The 20,505-nt window shown below is 41.7% G+C and overlaps 1 protein-coding gene across 1 annotated transcript in view; it reads left to right on the forward strand.

Annotated features, from left to right (window-relative positions):
- The first annotated feature begins 8,274 nt into the window (after positions 1 to 8,274).
- ZNF804B (zinc finger protein 804B) overlaps positions 8,275 to 20,505 on the forward strand; it is a 238,487-nt gene continuing 226,256 nt past the window's right edge. Inside the window, exon 1 of the mRNA XM_059819058.1 lies at positions 8,275 to 8,681. Within this exon, the coding sequence (XP_059675041.1) occupies positions 8,529 to 8,681 (153 nt within the window). The 5' untranslated portion in view covers positions 8,275 to 8,528. The remainder of the gene's footprint in view (positions 8,682 to 20,505) is intronic.

Consider the following 20,505-nt stretch of genomic DNA (forward strand, 5'->3'; position numbering starts at 1 on the left):
GGATGAAATCAGATGAAATCCACACCTGTGCAGGTGCCAACAAACCCATGAACCACTTAAGCACATTTTAGGAGATACCAAGGCGGGGCTCGGAGCTGTGCAATTCTTGTGCTAGCTTTTTATTTGGAAGTGAATTTCACCTTTTGATTTTATTGCACATTTTCTTTTTCTATTATTATTTTCACTGAAATTTACATCATTACAACAGTATTCTGAATTTTCTTCAAGGTACAAGGAAAATTTGCAGTGACTTGGATGGAATTTACAAAATGCTTGAAAAGTTTTAACCTATTAAGGAACAAAACTAGGCCATAATACACTCCAAAAACTCTTAGTATACTTGTCTGTTTTAGAGAAACTATGTAGCTGTCAGTCTTAAAAAGAACTATTGTTTCATAGACACCTAATAATGTGAAGGACACCACGTTCACTAAACATCTGAATTCCAGAAGATAACAGCTGACAAATGCTGTTGTCAGTTTGAAATTTCTCCTGTGCCTTTCATATCTTTCTTTGTAAAGTCTTTTTAAAGGTTGCCTGCCGAAGTACTAACATGGACAGATGATGAAATGCTGGCAACAGGTTATATACAGAACTAACAGGGTGATCTTGTGGTAATGCATAATAAGTACTTCCATGGAAACATGCATATCTGAGATAGCTTAGGTAGTACAGTGGTTTAATGGGTGTGAACATCTCAGACTCAAGTTCTGTACCGCTTTGCTGAAGATTCCTAAATCATCTCCCTGTCATTGAGTTTCCTGAAAAAAAAAATAAATTGTCACTTCACTGAAGTGGGTAAAAAGACAAAAACAGCACAGGAAATAAATTGGTATAGGGGTTGTCATTTTAAACATTTAAATATGTATTTCTATACTATTCCATTAATATATGGACACCAGACACATTTACACATATGTAAGAATAATATATATGTGACATGTATATATATTTATATATTTTATATGTATATATTTAAAATACATTTTATTGCTGGCACTTCAACAGACTTTACATTCTTTTACTTCTTCTCAAGTTATACAAGAGAGTTGCTTTCTCCTTGTCATTTTCTATCTGGAGGGGCTTAGTGTACTACCATACTAGGTGGCCCCCTCCATACAGAAACTACCTGTAGTTACTTGTCATTTCTTTCTTATGAACAGAGTATATAGAGTTCCCAGGTCAGTGATCTTTATCTAACTTGTGCGATATCTCAAGCATTCCCCCTCAATCCTCTCTTTTCTCAAGCTGAATTCTCATTCACTTTGTAAAAAGTAATGTGACTTCTTTTCTGACAAACATGACTTGAGAGTCCTTTGTAAACTGTACGTGATCTTACACCAATTAATAAGTCTCACAGGCTGAAGATGTAGCCAGAGGAAAAACAGCGTATCTGTGGTGACAGTGTATGGGTGCCTTATGGCAATGCTAGTGCAAGACAAAAAGAGTGATACTAGCTTGTCAAGCTGAAATTGTCTTATATGTCATTGTTTAACCCCAGCCGGCAACTAAGCACCACACAGCCGCTCTCTCGCTCCCCCCAGGTAGGATGGGGGAGAGAATCAGAAAGGTAAAAGTGAGAGAACTCATGGGTTGAGATAAAGACTGTTTAATAGGTAAAGCAAAAGCCACGCATGCAAGCCAAGCAAAACAAGGAATTAATTCACTGCTTCCCATCAGCAGGCAGGTGTTCAGCTATCTGCAGGAAAGCAGGGCTCCGTCACGCGTAACGGTTACTTGGAAGGACAAAATGTCGTAACTCTAAACATCCCCCCTTCCTTCTTCTTCCCCCAGCTTTTTATTGCTGAGCATGACATCATATGGTATGGAATATCCCTTTGGTCAGTTGGGGTCAGCTGTCCCGGCTGTGTCCCCTCCCAGCTTCTTGCACACCCCCAGCCTACTCACTGGTGGGGTGGTGTAAGAAGCATAAAAAACCTTGACTCTGTGTAAGCACTGCTCAGCAGTAACAAAAACATCTCTGTATTATCAAAACTGTTTTCATCACAAATCCAGAGCATAGTCCCATACTGAATTAACTCTATGCCAGCCAAAACCAGCACATTATGGAAGTCATTGTAGGTGTTGTGTGTATTAGCACACAGCGAGTGCAAGCATGTAAGTATGTTCTTTGAGGCAATGTAAGATAAGCCACCATTGCAGGTAATACCAAGAGAAAGGAGACGCCTTACTCTGCCAATGGAAAAACTTACATGATGGAAGTTGCCTTCATCGTTGCTTTGCAATGGGAGTCCTCTCCTGTTCCTACACTGCTTCATTATGGTTGTCCTTGGAGCACTCCTTGAAACAAATTAGTATGAGTAGGAAAAGGGATTGACAGCTGTGGTTATGTTGGTTATTGAAATTAATATATCTGTGGCTGAAACATATGCGACAGCCACTCTGGCTATCCGTGGATATCACGGCTATCTATGGAGAGCTTAAGCAATGTTTTCCTTCTCTTTACATTCTTTTAAAGTAATTTAAAAATAGCTGTTCTCCAGTTAATATTCAATTCTGGTTCTTAATAATAAAATACAATAACTTTACTCACCTTGTAGATATTAAAACCACTAGCACATACAGTGCTAACCCCAGGAGATCAGCCTGATGACCACTGATGAGCAATGAAAAACATGAATCACCTCTCTTGTGGATGTCCAGCCAGTAGTTAAAGTTTTGGTGGAATTTAGCAGTAAGAAAATGTAAGAAAACTACAAGACTTGAAATGCAAACTATATTCTTCCTTTAGGAAGAGATTGATGTATTAAATATTTATGCAAACATAATAAATTGGCAAGTGTATGAAAACACTGCTACACCTTCATCTCTTTCATATATCATCTTTCTGAAAAAAAGGATTTGCTACTAAAATACAATTGGAGCTCTGATATATAATTTTCATATCAGTGGCTACTTGCCATTATTCTTTCTATGTCCATCCTGATTTAGGTAAGAAGAAACCAATTAATATTATTCCTGAAGAGAAAATGGAAGATATCTTTACATCATTGGACGCATACTCTGGAAGTATTGAGCTCTTGTTAACACAGAGTTAAAGTCCTATTTGTACTACTGACCTATTAATTTAAGTGAATGGCATGTCCAGCAACCTTCTGAAAATAATAAATTTCTTGAATATTTTTAGCTAATCATTAAATCAGCAGTCTTCCCCAATATCACCTAGTAATACTTAGCATTCTCCATTATGGCTCTTGTTACACTATTGGGCAATTCTCACAATAACTGAAGGAAACATTATATTGTCTTTTTTTAGTGATAGAGAAAGTAATGCAGAGAGGTTGCTGAATGTTGCATAAGAGATATATCAAAGAAAAGTTAGAGTAAGGATGAATTATTTGAATGAGATTTTTGTTCAACTATATGACTTTCTTAAAACCAATGGAGCATGAACCTGTAAGAAAAGTAGGCCATGATTTACCACTCTTCACTGATGTATAAACACACACTCAGTTTGATTATCATGAAGACTGCTGTATTTGCTGGCTACAAAATTAATAGCAAGGTGTAGACTATAAAGTGATTGTTCAGCACTTAGACATTCCAAAAAGCTCCAGCCAAAGTAAAATGGTGTCATTGATTCTGCATGGACTAGGGAGTAGAGTAACTTAGCCGTCAATGTTTCAGATATATAAACCTTGACAGATTCAAGTTTTGGGTAGTAGAAAGCTGCTTGCGTAAGTGAGTCACAAGAGGAATGTAACTAGTATTTAGATAAAAAGAGGCAGCCTGGGATTAAAAATGTTTGGATAAGCAGTATTATGTTTACTTCAAATGGAATAAAGTAGGGAAGGACTAAAATAAACTAAATTAATTAAGAAATAAAGACAGATATAATTAAGATTTTACTACTACTTACTTCAGGAAAAAATGTAATTGGTGTCTTTTAAGATTCAGGAAAAAGGACCAGAGATTTGAAGTTGCCATTTCACTGAAAGCAAAACGAAGCTTTATGCAGACCAGCTCACCTTTTATTTTTACATTCACCAGGAACTCTAAATAAGAATCAAACTTTACCAAACGTTCCCCAAAATATATGCTGCACTGAGAAAAACAAATCAAACATTCAGGCTAAAATTTATTCGCATGACCTACAGAAATGTTGACTATTTCTAATATATAGTTCTAATTTTAAAAGATTTAGGACTCTTTTGGGATATTAGGTAATGTCTTCAGGTAGAATAATAGGACAACTAATGTTGTAATAGTATATTCTAGGCTTTTGTAAGAGTTTGTTACCATACGTGAACATATTTAAGAGGTGAAAGTTTCTAGAGAAACTGATTCTGTTGACCTCAAAAACTGTCATTAGTTTTAGTGGGGCAGGACTTCTCTTTTCATGTGAACCCTGAGGAATCAGCTGTAGTTATGGACCACTAGAATGGAGAAGAGTTAGAGGTTGGGTGGATGGGTTAGAGGAACTGAGGGTGGATGAATATGTAGTTTAAGCAGTTATAATCAAAGAACTGCATATATTGCCAGGACTTGATTGATAGCTTTAAAATCTTCATTATGTCTGAAGGTAACATATACTGTAAAGCTGCACTAAGGCATTGATTGCTGTTATGTGTCAGGAACCTGACACATATTATACAATTATACAATTTATACCTGAATTGTCTTGCCAAGATGTTGACCTCACTCACTCACTCACTCAGTACTTTGAGGAAGACCACTTGTAAAAATTATGTCAGTATTAAGGTATGTTCTTACTGTAGAGTTCACTTGGGTTCTTCTGCATTGGAAAACATCTCATGTTAAAGTAACTCAAGTGAGAATAACCAGACTGTGAAACAGTATTCAAGCTGTGTGTCTACACACCCTCTGTTCTTGTTTGATTGCTAAAGTAAAATTTCTAGAGGTGGAGTGCCAGAAGATTCTTTGTACTCTTTGAATTTTCTCATGTCTGGAGGCATGGGGAAGGATGTCTTTGTTCTTTCTGAGCACGGTAAGGGGATTGTGGAAAACGTTTTAGGACTGGGGCCCTTGAGCGGATCCAGCCTGTATCCACACTGAGGAATGGTTATGTTAGCAGACAGCGAATCATGCTAACTGTAGTTTTTACCTACACAGCGGAGAATATCAGTATAATGGACTTCATGTGCAGATGGAATTCATATTAGGAGCAATACCTGAATTACAATTTAAATAAAATTCACAGTGTACACATGGTTTTAAGGGTATGTCTAATGTACTGTCTAACGCCACAAAGAAGCACACGAATTAGCTCAACCATTAAAAGTACTATGACTGCATTAATACGGTTCTCTGCTGCCCGATTTTCAGAGTGTATTTATGTCAGAACTAGGGACTTTAGAGCTAGGCTGGGTATTTCAGTTTGACTCTACATTGTGCAATAAGATTCGCTACAAAGAATAATTAGAAAATGCATACAGACTTTTTTTGGGGGGAATAAATGCTAAGTAATCTTTATTAATGATAAAAACCTGTGTAAACTGAGAGGATAGATGAACTGGAGAACATTTAATTATTCTAATCATCACCTCTTAGTGACAGCTGACCTGCTTCTCCATTTCCTTGCATCTTGAAAAGTCACTAACACTTTGCAAAGAAAGCATGTTCTGAAAGGTAGTATTTTACATCCACTGTGCTCAGCCGAAAATTACTTTATGAGATCTAAGGTAGTGAAGGATTGGACCCAGATGAAACTACTAATAGTTAAGGCTCATATTTCTATGTGGCCTGTGTTGAAAGAGAAGAAGGTGCAGCATCTCCAGATTCTTGGGGGAATATTGAGGGAGTGCTATAATTAATATCTAATCATTCCATTTGACACCTCTTAATCTCATTTTCTCAGGCTTGTGTCCTACAGATTGTTTATAAATTAGATTGGTGGTCATAGTAACTATTCACAACGGAAAAGGCACTGAGACCTCTATGCAAATTGTTGAGATGAGACGTAAATTCTCTTTCTGTTCCGAGAAACAACAGCTGCATCATAGAGAAGCAAAGTTTTGGGAAGTTCATTGCATCACCAGAGAGAAAAGATGCTTGTCTTTACTTCCAGAACTGCATATTCAGTGCAGAGTCAGAAAGTCAAGTTGCAGACCAAAATTCAAGCTGAAGTTAATACTTTTATCTTTAACAGGATTGCAGTGGAATAATTTCAGAAAGAACCTGTAGTTGACAAAGTATATAAATTATATGGCAACAAGAATAAATTTCAAGTCACTCTCACAACTGTGACTTGTAGGAGGAAATCATTATAAAAAGCTCTTTTTTGCCACTGAATTAACAGTGGATAACTTTTTGCAGTATGGTAGTGTAATTTCTCAAAAGCCACTTTCCAATGTAAATTCTTACTTCAGAAAAGTCCTCCCCAGGTCTGTTGTGGGCATTGTATTGCTCTCAGCCCCAAAGTCTGATTTGTGCAGCTCATGTGACTGTTTAATCTATCACCCACAATACCCTTTGGCAAGGAGTCCCACAGCTCAATCACACGTTACGGAGAGAGCCAAGTCCTTTTATTTATTTCACACCTGGGGTTTACCAGCTTTATTTGACCCCCACCCCCCAGTGTTCTACATTGCAAAACACTGTATTATGGTTAACATAAGGGTGTTCTTCAAATGTTACTTCCAGCTTTGGTTATTCCAAGTTTAGATACATTTTGTTTTCTCTGTAACATTATGTATTTGTTAATAAAATATATAATAGATCTGACCATTTGTATATATGTGCATATACGTACATCTAACAAAATTTTATACTATATGTGAAGCATTCTATACAAAGACTGTACAACACTATTTTACATATACAGCCAAAAAAAGGACATTCGGTTTGTCATGACCTTTTTATTCATACCGTTCGGTGGCTTGTGTGAGATTTTCGTTTTAATTTACGTTGGGTTCATAGAAAGATAGTTCTTGAGAGGCTAAAATTAGAATAAGTGTGGCTTATCTGTTTCATTCACTAAATGTCTGAAAACATAGGCTTTTACAGGATTAAATGAAAAATTTGAAAAAAATCTTATTTCCAGTTTAAAGTAATCTACTTAGAAGAAATGAAAGATCTGCAGGTGACTACTAAGGCCGTGTGATTTATTGATTTATTGATTTATTTTTATCGACTTAGTAAGTAACAGAGCAGAGACAATACTTGTGACCTGGTGAAAAGAAGCTGAGCGTGCCCCGCCGGGCCCGGGGCACATCGCGCCTGTCTCTCGCAGAGGGGGAAAAGAGCAACCTGTTTCAGCTATTCAGTGGTGGGAGAATTTCATACCTGCGGTTCTGTGTAGATCATTTAGGTCGTAAATGACACCACACACCTAAATTCACGAGCTTTCAGGGGGGACGATCGAGACAAGCACAGGCACAAGCTGGGGGGTGTCGGGGCAGGCTGGCCAGCCGCGCGCAGCCCTGGCCGCGGTCCTGGGCGAATTTGCGCTTCCAGCCAGCAGCGGAACCGGAGCGGCAACGTTTCCCGTTAACCGGCTCCGCGGCTGGCTGCGGGGGGCCGGTGCCCGCTGACATCCCCGGCACGGCCGCGGGTGGGTGCTCCCCGCCCCGCTCCGCACCCCTGAGGGCGGGGAAGGGCCGCAGTCCCTGCCGGGGGACAGCCTGGGGGACAGCGGAGGGGAGGGGAGAGGAGGAGATGTGATGGAATGCGGGGAGAGGTGGAAGCGCAGCCAGAGGCAGGCGGCGAAGGGACGTTACCTCCCCGCCATCGAAGGCGGGAAAGTTGGGCCAAGAGGAGGAGAAGGGCGGCCAGCGCGCCCCGCCGCCTTCCCGCCTTCCCCCCTTCCCCGGCCCGCTCCGCCCGGGGCTGCCGGCCGCGGCCCGCTCCCCTCCCCGGAGCGGCGAGGGGCAACGTCCTCTCACCCGCCGCCACCGCCCCCCCGGCCGGCTGCCGCCCCCGCTCCGGCCCTACCTCTCCTCCGCCCCCCTCGCACCACGCGCCGCCCCCCCCCGCCGGCGGAGGTGAGGCGAGGCGCGGCGCCGACTGCAGCGGCGGCACGGGAGGACCGGGGCGGCGAGGGCTCTCCGCGGCGGCCGGCTGCATCCACCACCCAGCCCAGCGGAGGGAAGAGCCATGGGGAGCAGCCGCCGCTGGAGCTGCCGCGGAGAAACTCCCCTCCGGATGTCTGCTGCCGGTGGCCTGGTCTGAGGAGGAGGGAGGGAAGGGGCCGTAGCAGCGGCGGACTGTGCAAGTTGCGCTCTGCCCTTCTTCTTCCCGGGCCCGTCTCCTACCCGCGGAGCAGCATGCGGACTGGCCTCCGCGCTCCCTCAGATGCGCTCTGGCTGCCGCCGCTGCTGCCGCCTTCAGTGCATCCTGCTGCTGGCAGCGCTAACCCGGGCGCTGGATGAGACGGGAGGGGGGAGATCGCTGCTGCGGTTCCGCCCGCTCCTTCATGCGGGCTTCTGCTCCGGCGGGGGTAGCACCGCCGCCGCCGCCGCCGCCGCCGAGGAGGAGCCGGCCTGCCTTCCCCCCCGCCACCCGCCGGGCTGGGGCGCTCCCCGCGCTCGCCCGCCCGGGGGGCCCGCATGGCGTGCTACCTGGTCATCAGCTCCCGGCACCTCAGCAACGGGCACTACCGCGGCATCAAAGGCGTCTTCAGGGGACCGCTCTGCAAGAAGGGCGCCCGCTCGCCGGTAACTGCCACCTCCTCGCTCCCTCCCTCACTTGCCCCCCGCACGGTAGGAGCGGTGCGGGCGGACGGGTGCGCGCGGGGCCGTGGGTGCCCACGCGGCGGGATGGCCGGCGCGGGGCGGCCCGCGGGGGGCGGCGTTGGCCCGCCGGGCTCGCGGTGCGTGGGTCCCGCTCTGCGGCTTGGTCCCGCTCTGCGGGGCGGCCGGCGTGGGCGCTTCCTCGCCGGGCGGCTCGGAAAAGTTTCTCCGCCGGCGGCTGCCTGCGTGGGGCCGAGGGGACGGGGCTGGGGAGGCGGTGCTGGCGCTTTGCGGTGGGGCAGAGGGGTTGCCCTTTGGTCGCGGTTCTCCGTGGACCGCGTCTCGGGCTCATGCCGAGGGAAAGGTTAATTTCTGACGCTCTGCTGGAAAGTTGGAGGCTGCTAGATGGGAAGGCGCGGTGTCGCCGTCGGCTCCAGGTGTCGCGGTTTAGTCCCTTGTCCAAGGTTTTGACGCTGCGGAGGACGGGGATCCACCGACCTTCTGTTTTCGGCTGCAAAAAAAGGAACTCGCGCGTTTGGCTGCGGCGTGTTGTGAACTACCTGTCGAGACCGACATCTAGGCAGAACACGCGTGAAGTTTGGGGAGGTCCTGCGGAGACCAGAGGCCCGTCGAGCTACCGTAGACGGTCTCTGTGAGTCGCTAAAGGCGTTTCGTGGGGGCGAGCGGGTGTCCGGCTGCGGGCGGGTCTCCGCCGTGCCGCTGCCGCCGCCGGGGCGAGGGCAGCGGGGTGCCCGGGGGCAGCCGCCGTGCGGAGGGCGCCCGGGCAGCGCCGGAGCGTTGTAGCCTCTCCTCCGCCTGTCGATGGTGGTAGTGGTATTGTAAGGGCTTCGGTAGCCGCGAATGGACTTTCCCTGTCAAGGTGTCCGATCTCAACATGTGAAATACTGAGGGGTACCGACCTGCCGTCCTCCGTACTGGACTTGCGCAGGTACCACCAGGAGCGACTTGGTCCCACTGGTGGGACTCGCTCCGCCTGCAGCAGTGTCGGGCTGTGCCCCGTAACACACCTGCACCCCGAACACCTTTTGGAAACTGCATGCGATGACAAAGCCTCTGCTTTCTATTTCTTGACTTTCAATGACGAAAGTGACAAATATTTCGTTATGTTTCCAAAATCCCTCCTGTGTTGTACACCAGCACTCTGATACAGCACCTACAGGTTCTTCTCTTGTACTGCTGTATCTTTCACGTGCAATGTAACACAGCTGCACTGTAGGTATCATCGATCAGACGTTGGCTGAGCTGTGTTTATGTTCTCTGACCCGTGGAGCTGATCCATCCTTGCGTGTTGAACCTCCCAAAATGCAGGAGATTTTAACTGAGATTTCTGTACAAAATTATAGAGATAAAAAGGAAAAGACCTCAAGGATCTAAAGTGGGAAGAAGCTTGATTGTAAATACGTTGTATTTAGTAGAACTTTAACAACTGATGTTCAAGTCGAGGAATATCAGAAGTATCAGAAAATATTACCCTCCAAATACTGTTATGTTCCAAATCCTTCACTTTCCAACTTCTTTCCCTTTCTTTCTAGCTACCTATTGAGTATGCGTACCACTCCTCTCAGTCTAAATACTTAATGAAATAAATGTAATTGTCTGACTCCATTAACAAATCATCATTTTTAATATAGTTTTGCTACCAGCTGGGAGTAATTTTTTTTTTAAAAAATGGAAATATCAGAGAAAAAGACCAACAAACAATTGTATTGAGATGTTTCTTATTGCTTAAAGGCCGTATTTTTTTTTTTTTAAAAAGGATTTTGCTTTAAATTGAAGCATCTTAGTCTGAAGCCAACTATCTAGAGTTTAGTGGAAAAGGGGAAAAAATTACAAAGTTGAAAATAACCTCAGGTTTCTTTCACTACATAGAAGCATTCTTTCATGTGAGCTTTCCAGAGTTTGAAACAAGTAGCAAGAACACTTTGTATTGCTTTTCGCTAGGGTAGAACCTCTTGTTTCTGAGGTTCACAGGACCAGGAGTTGGGATGCTTTGGGACCATTTCTATAGAAAGGACCGAATTTTAGCAATCCTTAGCTTTCACTCTGAATTCTTGAGGGAGAACTTTCACTTCTCCACACACATTTCTTTTTTTTTCTTTATTTCCTTTTGCTTTTTTTTTTCTTTATTTCCTTTTGCTTTTTTTAGTGGCTACTCTTTGAAGCTAGTCAGGCTTTTGCGGTGATAGGCTAAGCCCTGTGGAGAGGGAGTGGTGGGCATCTCATGGAAATAAAGGTACATGATAAATTAATGTTTTATTAATGCTGGATAATTGTAGCTCTAGAACTCTCTTACTTTTATGTGTTTGATATTTAGCATTTACTACTGGTTTATATTTGCTGTTTTCATATTTTCATATGGGAGTCCAGATTTTAGGACAAAAATAAGGGATGCTTAGTTAGCAAAATAGATAATAGTTTGCTATTAAATACTGAAAGCAGTGATTGTCTAGAGTAATCTGCATGTGCCTGCAAACTTGTAACTTTCCAGACCGTATCCTTGCTCATCAGTGTGTATGAAGTTGGGAACAGTGAACAGCAAACACCACCACCTGGATTCGTTTTTGTATTATGGATGTGGGAGTCATGCACATTGAGATTTAGTATTGACTGAGCTAATAAGATTGTTTTAAGCATGAAAAAAAGCCTCACACAATGCAAACCAACCCTCCAACTATTTGTATTTTCAGTAAGCTATCACTTGAACTTGGGACCACTTCTTATACTTAAGAAGGAAGTCTTAAGCAAGTGACATTTATATGTATTCCCTGTGCTGTGTTTGTGCTTTTATTTAATACCTCTTGATTATAACTTTGAAAGATACAGGTTATGTATTGTAGTAATTTTTAAAATGCTGAGCTTGGAAGCAGCCTTGAAGATTCGATTTTATAGTTTGTACCATTAAACAATCTTATATTTGTACACTGTAAGCTATCCTATGCATGAGTCTACATAGTCTTTAATGGATAACATGTACCTTTCTATATTTGAAGTGTTCTGTATTAACAGCCCATGAAATGTCAGTAGACTTAAGGCTATGCTTTAAGAAATGAGAACAGTGGTGAATATTTTAAATACCTTTATCAAATTTCATGGCTATATGAACAAGGATTTTTCAGTCTGGATGTTTCTGTGGTATTTATTTACCATACTTTGCTATTATTGTATCAGAAACAATTCTGGTCCTTCTTCCTGGTATGCAGAGAGACCTTTAGCTGTAGTAGTACTAAGAAGAACAAGATGTGGAGGACTACAAAGATAATGCACTGCATTCGTGCATGTCAATGTGCGGTGACATTGTCATAAAATCTTTTAAAAATTCTACTTTTCCTTTGCCCACTTTCACATGTTGGAAAATGGACTAGCTATGAATGCGCTGAAGCTGGGATATGAAGTTAGTGGTAATGAATTCAGAAAGAGTGGAATTAGAAGCAGTCACCAGTGAATCATATATCAATGGAGTTGTGATAGACTTGACGGGGAAGGGAATGCTGAGTTTGAACGTGGTGACAACATTACTCAGGATAATGGACAGTAAGATGAAGAAGAAAGCTGCTTATTTTAGAGACCTGATTCTGTGCTTTAAGCTTTTTTATTTTACCTGGAAAGTTATGTTTATGAACATATTACGAGCAAGTTTTCTGCCTCTGAAAATTTCTGTTTAATGAAATGCATTATGATACAGAGATACTGAATATACTTCAGACTGATGATACTGTCTACAGGATTTTTGAGTCCTGAATAGATTACATTGATCAGCAGACTGTTTTTAGTTTTTGCAGTCATGGTAGATATGCTGTAATAATCACCTGCAGCGAAACCTGCTCAGAGGTTTACTGCCACACCTCACAGGCCTAGCAAAGCTGGCACTGAAAAGGACTCGGCTGTGAAACTTTCAAAGAAAATCTTCCGGGATACTGGAGAAAATGGTACTGGGAATTCAGCAGATGGCCCCCTTGCTTCTGAATAATTTCTGAGCCAAGGTTATTAGGGTGCACTGTTCTGCTTGTGGCTTTTTAAGGTGAGATATAAACAGAGTCTCATTTACTACTTGTTATTTAAAGATCCCTTTGTCTTTTGAAGGAAATAGAAGGCTTGGAAGACCCAGTGCCTCAGCCAATTTCTGACTTGGCTAATTATTTTTCTTCCGTTGTTCCCTGCAGCTTCAGCTGAATACAGTATTTTTCACGTACTTCTCTAAGCTATTTTCTAATAAGGCTGTCAAACAGCTGCTCTGTTGCATTTAGTGCTTGCCTAATTTCTTTGGGGTGTGGGGGTGTGGGAAATGCTTCTCTGTTACACTGAGCTACCTTTCAAAAAGCACAGCTCTCACCCCATGTCCAGAGGCTCCAGTAGTTCTAAATAAGTACATTGCAGATACTTAGAAATAATGACTATTTAGTTGATACCGAGCCACAAGCATGCTGTTCCAGCACTAAAGCAAGAGTAACCAGGACTGAGTAGCACCTTGTTGCTCTCTGTAGCAGATAACAACACTGGGCACTTGGAAATCTAAGCGTGTTTGAGGACTGAGGGACCATAAATAGAGAACAGGAGGGCCATGGCATGAGCAGCTCTCTCCATCTGCCTGAGCCTAATGGGGAAATGCTAGCACAACCAAGTCTGCCACAAAGAATGCCAGTTTTGTGTTTGCCACCAGTGAGGAGAGACGTGTGCCAAGCACAGTTGTCAGAAAGCAATTTAAAGGCTAGACATGGTGAATGTGTATCATGTGATATGTAGTCTAGGTGGCAGCAGGTTAAAAGGGATGCACCATATATATGGGTGATTAGATGGAAGACCAAATAACTCATGAGTTTCTGATCATAAGCAACTCATCCCTCAGCACTGTGGCTGTACCCTCAACAGCACTGGAAGCAGAGAGGAAGGGTATGCTCTAGGCATTACCAAAGAAAATGCATGGGAAGTAAAATTTCAGTTAAGAAATATAGTATAAAAGGACCAATAATGAACCAGCAGCTCCAATAAATAATCTGGTTTGCGTAGTTCCTATGAAAGGAAAGGGAGAAACCCCCCCAACTGTACTAACAAAATAATGCAGAAAGAAAAGGAGGGAGAAATAGGAAAGAAAATGGAAAGTGGTACTTTCACTTTTCTGTGCCAAAAGTCTCTGGCAGCTGCCTCCAGCAGAAGTGGCCACCTGCCAGGGGGAATCCTGTGGGCTCTGCTGAAAGCGTGGAGCTGGCTTATCAAGGTACCTGCCTTACACAAACTAAGGGAAGGCACTCCTGCTTAACTATTTCTAATCTCATTGATTCCAGGCACTTCATGTCTCAGAGTGGGCTGAGTGTGTTTCCTACCAACTCTAATGCCTCCACCGTGCTGGAGAATATGAGCATTCATGCAACCCACACTCAACCTTATGGTGACCTTACTTCCTAATTTTGTGGGTCCTATTACTGTGCTCTCTGTGCATTTCTGCAACATGTGAGAGATGGAAAGAACTTTCAGAAAATATGAAAGTGTTTTTAGCCACGTGTAACCTTGCTGCTCATGCCTTGTATTAAACCTAGTTTTATGGTAAGTATCACTTTTGAGCATATTTTTTTTTCTAATTCAGTCAGTGGGTAGCACTTTGCATATAGCACTGCAATTAAATTTAATCATCTTCAACCAATTTCTACTGGGCCCATTTCCTTCGCCCACAATTAGCAGCAATTTTAAACAGGTGCTTTATGTTTGACAGCGCCTTTCCAGCATTCTGATATTTTTATTGGTCCCTCAATTGAGTTCTTAAAACCAGATCGATTTCTCTCTTATTTTGCATGTGGCAATGTTTGTTTGTCCATTACTTCCAGAATTATTGCTGTTACATCCATTTGCACTCTTGCTTTCAGTTCATACACATTTTATTTATCTGAAGTATAGCAGTTTGCGTTTCTTTTTATTCTGCACTGTGTACAAGTCTGAAAATGGATGTGGAGACCTAGTTTTTGTGAAACAGGTGCTCCCTCGGATAGTGGGTTGAGCTGTTAACCAGGCTCTAAGGATTAAAGGCTGTTCCTCTGCCTGTTGCTGCCCTGCTTTTTGGACTCCTGCCCACACGTGCTGCACCACAGTAAGCGCTTGCCTGCCTGTGCTGGGGAGGATGCTCCAGCTCCTTCCTCTGGCTAAATGAACGTTTTGTTTTGACCACTTAATGACTAAATAAAGTGAGTAACTTTGTTTATGGAAATACTTTCATTTGATATTAGATTCCTTGCATAAAAACTGTGGTCAAAAGAATCTCATAATCTGAATCTACTTATTCCCTGCCAAAAAGGGTTTGCAAGAGCTCCCTGGAAAAGGTTGCTAAATGGAGAAGGAAAAGAAAGCTTTTCCTTCTGGAAAGGAAAGACTGGCCAGAGTGTAGGCATTTTTTTCCTATTTGGGTTTCCCTGATGGACTGTATAGCCCTTGGCTACAAGGCTTGGAGCTTTTTTGGTTTGCGTTTTTTTTTTTGACATTTGACACCAAGAACCTTTGTTAAGTCTTTTTATTATATCTCAACTGATTACTTTAGAAGACTTAAGTCATCACTACCTGCAAATGTCATTTTTATCACTTGTATTGGAAATCTGTGGGGTGTATTAAGAAGAGTGTGGAAAAATATTCCCCTGTGGAAAATTTTGACTATTCTGTGGAAAAAAATAGAAATTCAAAATGTTTTTATCTGCCTGCTGAAATACTGTTATTTTAAAATGCCACTGTGGTGCACTGCAAGAGATTTAGTTTTACCATTTTATGTGTCTATCCACTTGTATAAGCCTGGCTTCTTATATGGACACATCTTCCATGATGCCCTCAAGGTCTTCACTCTGGAAGACAGCGCATCACATTTGTTACAACACACAGCAGAAGCTGTAATCCTTCTTTTAGAGCTCAAGATTTAGGATCTTACTGTGAAAGTTTTTTACACCTACAACAGTAAAAAAAAAAAAAATCATGGATTAGGGATAATTTATTTAAAAGGTCAAATTACATTTATTACAGGGTTAAGTCAATGTCAAAGAGATGTACAGATGCATACATGGGCCTGTAGGAACCACAATTCCCAACTTAACGTGCAGCACCATTAAAATCCAGTTTGTCCCTCCAAGGAATTCAGTGGTCTTCACTGGGGAAAACCTGTCATTTTGCAAAGATATGTGCATGCAGCAGTCCATGCATGCAAACATTTCTGAATAGCAATAAGATCCTTTAAAAGAGCTTTTTAGCATTCACATCAACAGTTGCAAACACTGTTTTTTCAAGATTCAACCAGCTCTGTTGTTAGCCTTTGAACCTTCAAAACTCCGAATGAACAGTATTAAAATAACTTGATTTATAATGATAATCTGCATAGGTGATACCAGAGGCAGCTACTGTAATATTAGAGCTAGATATCCAGAGTTCACTCCTGCATTTCTGTATTTTATCTGGGCACATATCACTGCTTGTCTTGTACAATCAACTACTGCACATGAGTAATAAGATTTGTCATGGGGCATGTACACATGCCTGAAAATACTGTTCACTGCTCAGAACGTATTGTTCTGTACCCAGTCCTAAGACACTTTAATGACAGCTTTTTGTTTTTTTATACTAGACTAAATTTATGTGCATACTGGATAAGATGTAAACATCATCATCAAAATTTTGTCCCAGTTTCATAGTTATGCATAATGATAATTGGCAAGCTGGTTCAAGTAAAGAAATAGAACTATTGCTGGGAGATTGCACGCAGCTCTGAAACAATTCATACATTAATCAACTCTAGTTGATATCAATTTTTCAATTGATGTTTTCCCTGGAACACATTCTAAAATATATTTAGTGCATTTGTGTCAACAGAAATATTCTATCTATATTCTGCTCAGACTGAACTGGAGAGATGTATTTGATGCTGTTGAGAAAATTCTCAGTTGTAATCGGCTGTAAATCTGCAGCCTGCATTTCCAACTTAGATTGTAACACGTTAGGGAGGCTTGTGAAACTAGATTGGAAAGTGTAAGGACAGAACTTCCTAAAATACACCCTTTGATAGCAAAATATTCAGTAGATGGGATTTTTGGGTTAAAATTGTAAATGAAATCTGTACGAATACTATGATCAGAGGGTCTGCTAGAAATGCAAACTCATAGTTATTAAGCTGTTCTATGTATTTTTTATTTTCAAAGAAAATTTTTCATATTCTGATTTTTATAATTCTAATTTTAGTATTTTTTTGTGCATTTCAGAAGTGATCAGTACAAATTATTTGTCTGTACTATTCTTCATTTTTCTATGCTAATCATTACAACTTCAGTGGAAGTATGACTTTCTGTGAGGTGTGAAAAGCCCTGACCACTGATTTTTTTTTTTTTTGGGGGGGAGGGGTGAGTCTAAGAAGAAGCAAAAGGTGTATATTCATGCCGCCCTATTTTAGACACTGGAAAACTGAGTTCAGATTTTGATATTTTGAGCCTGTTCTTGAGCCCTTGTCTATGATTACAAGAAGCTTCTGGTGATGTGTTACAGGTTGACAGGGAAAGAATCTGCCATGATACTTGCATCGGTTGCTTGGTGAATATTGTGGTCCAAATGCTGGCTAAGGCAGGCGATAAGTGGACTGGATAATAATAAGGATTTCTCTGTGTGGGAAAGGCACTGCTTATTTCCAGATGCTGCTCTGACTGCCCCACTGTGCTGGAAGGCATTACGGTGTAGGAACAGAATATCCAGGATGGCCACAACCTTCATGGCCACAGGTCTCTGCCAAACAGCAGCCAAGAGGCATACCCATCATCTCAACACAGGGAGTGGCTGCCTGGTCTGATGATCACCAGATCAGAAATTGTCACATAGCTATTGAGAACTTGTTTAGAAAATAAAATTAAAAAGCACAGTCATGTAGGTCCCCACAGACCAAAAGACAAAAACTCACAATGTGATGTGTATGCAAGTAGTTTGTGTGTACCAAATAATAAATACACATCCCGTAAATGTCTCTGAATACTTATGCAGCTTCTCCTACCTGTCTGAATGCTCAACTGCAGTCCTTATAAAGCTGTACTACTGCTCTTCCTTGGTGGAAGTCTAAGGTTAGTATGTTGTATGCATCTACATGAATGGACACTAACATTTCCTTTCTTCCATGTTTCAGTACATGCTTACTTCACTTTAAAGAAAAGATAGCAAAAGCTATGTGAAAAAATAGTCTCGTGAGCCAAAAGAAGAAAGATTACATTGGTACTATACACAAAGATTTCAAATTTTCCTTGGAATGATAAATATATCCTTGGCTATTCAGTGTGGCAAACAGGCAACTTAAGGAAGGATGAGCAATGTTGGAGACAGTGATTTACTCAAAAAAGAAACAGCACTTTAAAACATTCTGTTTCTGGGAGTGAGTGATAATTTTTTGTGATTACTAATAAGCGACAGAAAAATCACAGATGTGTGGTCTTTGATGCAGCCTTGTATTCATATCCTATAAAACAAAAAATGATATTGAAATAAGTGTTGAATATGTAAACTTGCTGGTTTTATATTTTGTTAATCTCTTTCTGCTGAAGACCTGTTTATCAGCAGTGTATTGTATACCAAGTGGAACAGGAGTTTTTTATTGGGTATATGCTGTACAATATGTGTGGTTCATTGCTTAACATTGTAAGTGTATTTTAAAAGTTAAACTTCAAAAAATACATATGTAACATTGTGGTTATTTATCTCAGAAGTTAACACTCCCCTCAACATAAACAAAAAATGGTCTCTAAATTTATTCCCTAGAGGACATGTCTTATTGGAAAATTATAACACTTGGTGGAGAAAGATATGCCTTTCATTTTGGCTAGGTTAATAAATCTGTGCAGCACAGGTTTAGAGCTCTCTTGTTATTATTGGGGAATAAGTTTTCATTCTGTGATATTTAAAAAAAAAGTATTGACAGCATTGGGCTTTTTATTATACAAAGCAGATGTGATGGCTGAAATAGAAGGTTATATCCATGTGCCATGTTATGACTTCTAATGGGGAAAGGAAAACAGCAAATAAATTTGGGTTGGGTTTTGTTGGTTTTTCTTAGTTTCTTTTTTGACAGCTGTCTACTAGTCTGGGTATCTATTCATATTATTATTTCTTCACCTTAAAGAATCACTGACATTGTAGGTGATTGAATTTGATATCTGTGGGTTGTGGGATCCGCCTTTAAATGTTTGGTGTTGATTTGCATACATGACAACTTTCATCAGTAGAGATCATTATAAAGAGCAAATTGGAAGAAGTTAAACAATTTGTTTCCTTGAAAGGGGTTTAAACAAGTTTACAGAATGACTTAACAGAGCCTGCATAATCTTCACAGTCAATAAAACCAAAGGCAGAGAAATGTGCATAAAATCCACAGCAAAAATATTTTGTTTCCACTGTCTGTTCTTGAAGACTCACTCTTTAAGCTATAGCAAATGAGGCTTATTAAGTATGTACATGTAGAAATATTCCAGTAGAAAAACAGTTTTCAAGGCTTTTCTTTTTAAATCTGGAGTTCATCTGTAAACTTAAGTAATAAGGACCTTGAATGCCTTTTCCCTCTATCCAAATACAGTTGCTTAGCCCAAGCTTTTGCCAAAATATGTCTAACTGCAGTAATACTGTCTTCCTGATGCTTTGACTAGTTCTTTGACAAGTACTTGAAATATGTATTTTTATAAACTATTTTAACTACTGCAATTTATCATGGTACCAAGCAATACTATAACTTTGGATAATTCCAAAAAAATCCCAGACCCACCAACACCCCAAACTGACCCAAACCATTTCCCCAAACATAGCAAAATAATCAGAGTTAGCAGGTGAGATTGCCATGAACCTCATGAATCACTCGCAGCCTTTCTTCATATGTCTACTCAGGTAACATTCGGATCTTTACCTTCCGCTTGCCTGGGAGCCGTTATAGAAATCCTAATTGGCTTCCTGATTGACTGTTAAGAATAATAACTGATTAAGTAATTGTAGCACCTTACACTGAAGAATTTTAAAACATCATAGAATCATAGAATGGTTTGGGTTGGAAGGGACCTTAAAGATCATCTAGTTCCAACCCCCCTGCCATGGGCAGGGACACCTTCCACTAGACCAGGCTGCTCAAAGCCACGTCCAGCCTGGCCTTGAACACTTCCAGGGTTGGGGCATCCACAACTTCTCTGGGCAACCTGTTCCAGTGCCTCACCACCCTCATGGTGAAGAATTTCTTCCTCATATCTCATCTAAATCTACCCTCTTTCAGCTTAAAGCCATTTACCCCTTGTCCTATCACTACATGCCCTTGTAAAAAGTCCCTCTCCAGCCTTCCTGTAGGCTCCCTTCAGGTACTGGAAGGCTGCTATGAGGTCTCCCTGGAGCCTTCTCTTCTCCAGGATGAACAACGCCAACTCTCTCAGCCTGTCCTCATAGGAGAGGTGCTCCAGCCCTCTGATCATCTTCATGGCCCTCCTCTGGACTCACTCCAACAGGTCCATGTCCTTCTTATGCTGGGGGCCCCAGAGCTGAACACAGTACTCCAGGTGGGGTCTCAAGAGAGCAGAGTAGTGGGGGAGAATCACCTCCCTCGACCTGCTAGTCACGCTTCTTTTGATGCACCCCAGGATACAGTTGGCTTTCTGGGCTGCAAGTGCGCACTGCCAGCTTATGTTGAGCTTCTTGTCAACCAACACAAGTACATAAATCATTCTGATCTCCTTACAATAGAAGCTATGGCTGCTCATGTTATAAGTTATAAAAGAAACTCTGTTCTTTTCTATCATTGTTATGTACTTACTTAGCTATGTTTATACTTCTAACCTCTGGCTAATAAGGATGGTGACTGTAGGCATTAGGCGTT

This window comes from Gavia stellata, chromosome 6, assembly GCF_030936135.1.
Source record: "Gavia stellata isolate bGavSte3 chromosome 6, bGavSte3.hap2, whole genome shotgun sequence".
Classification (NCBI taxonomy): domain Eukaryota; kingdom Metazoa; phylum Chordata; class Aves; order Gaviiformes; family Gaviidae; genus Gavia; species Gavia stellata.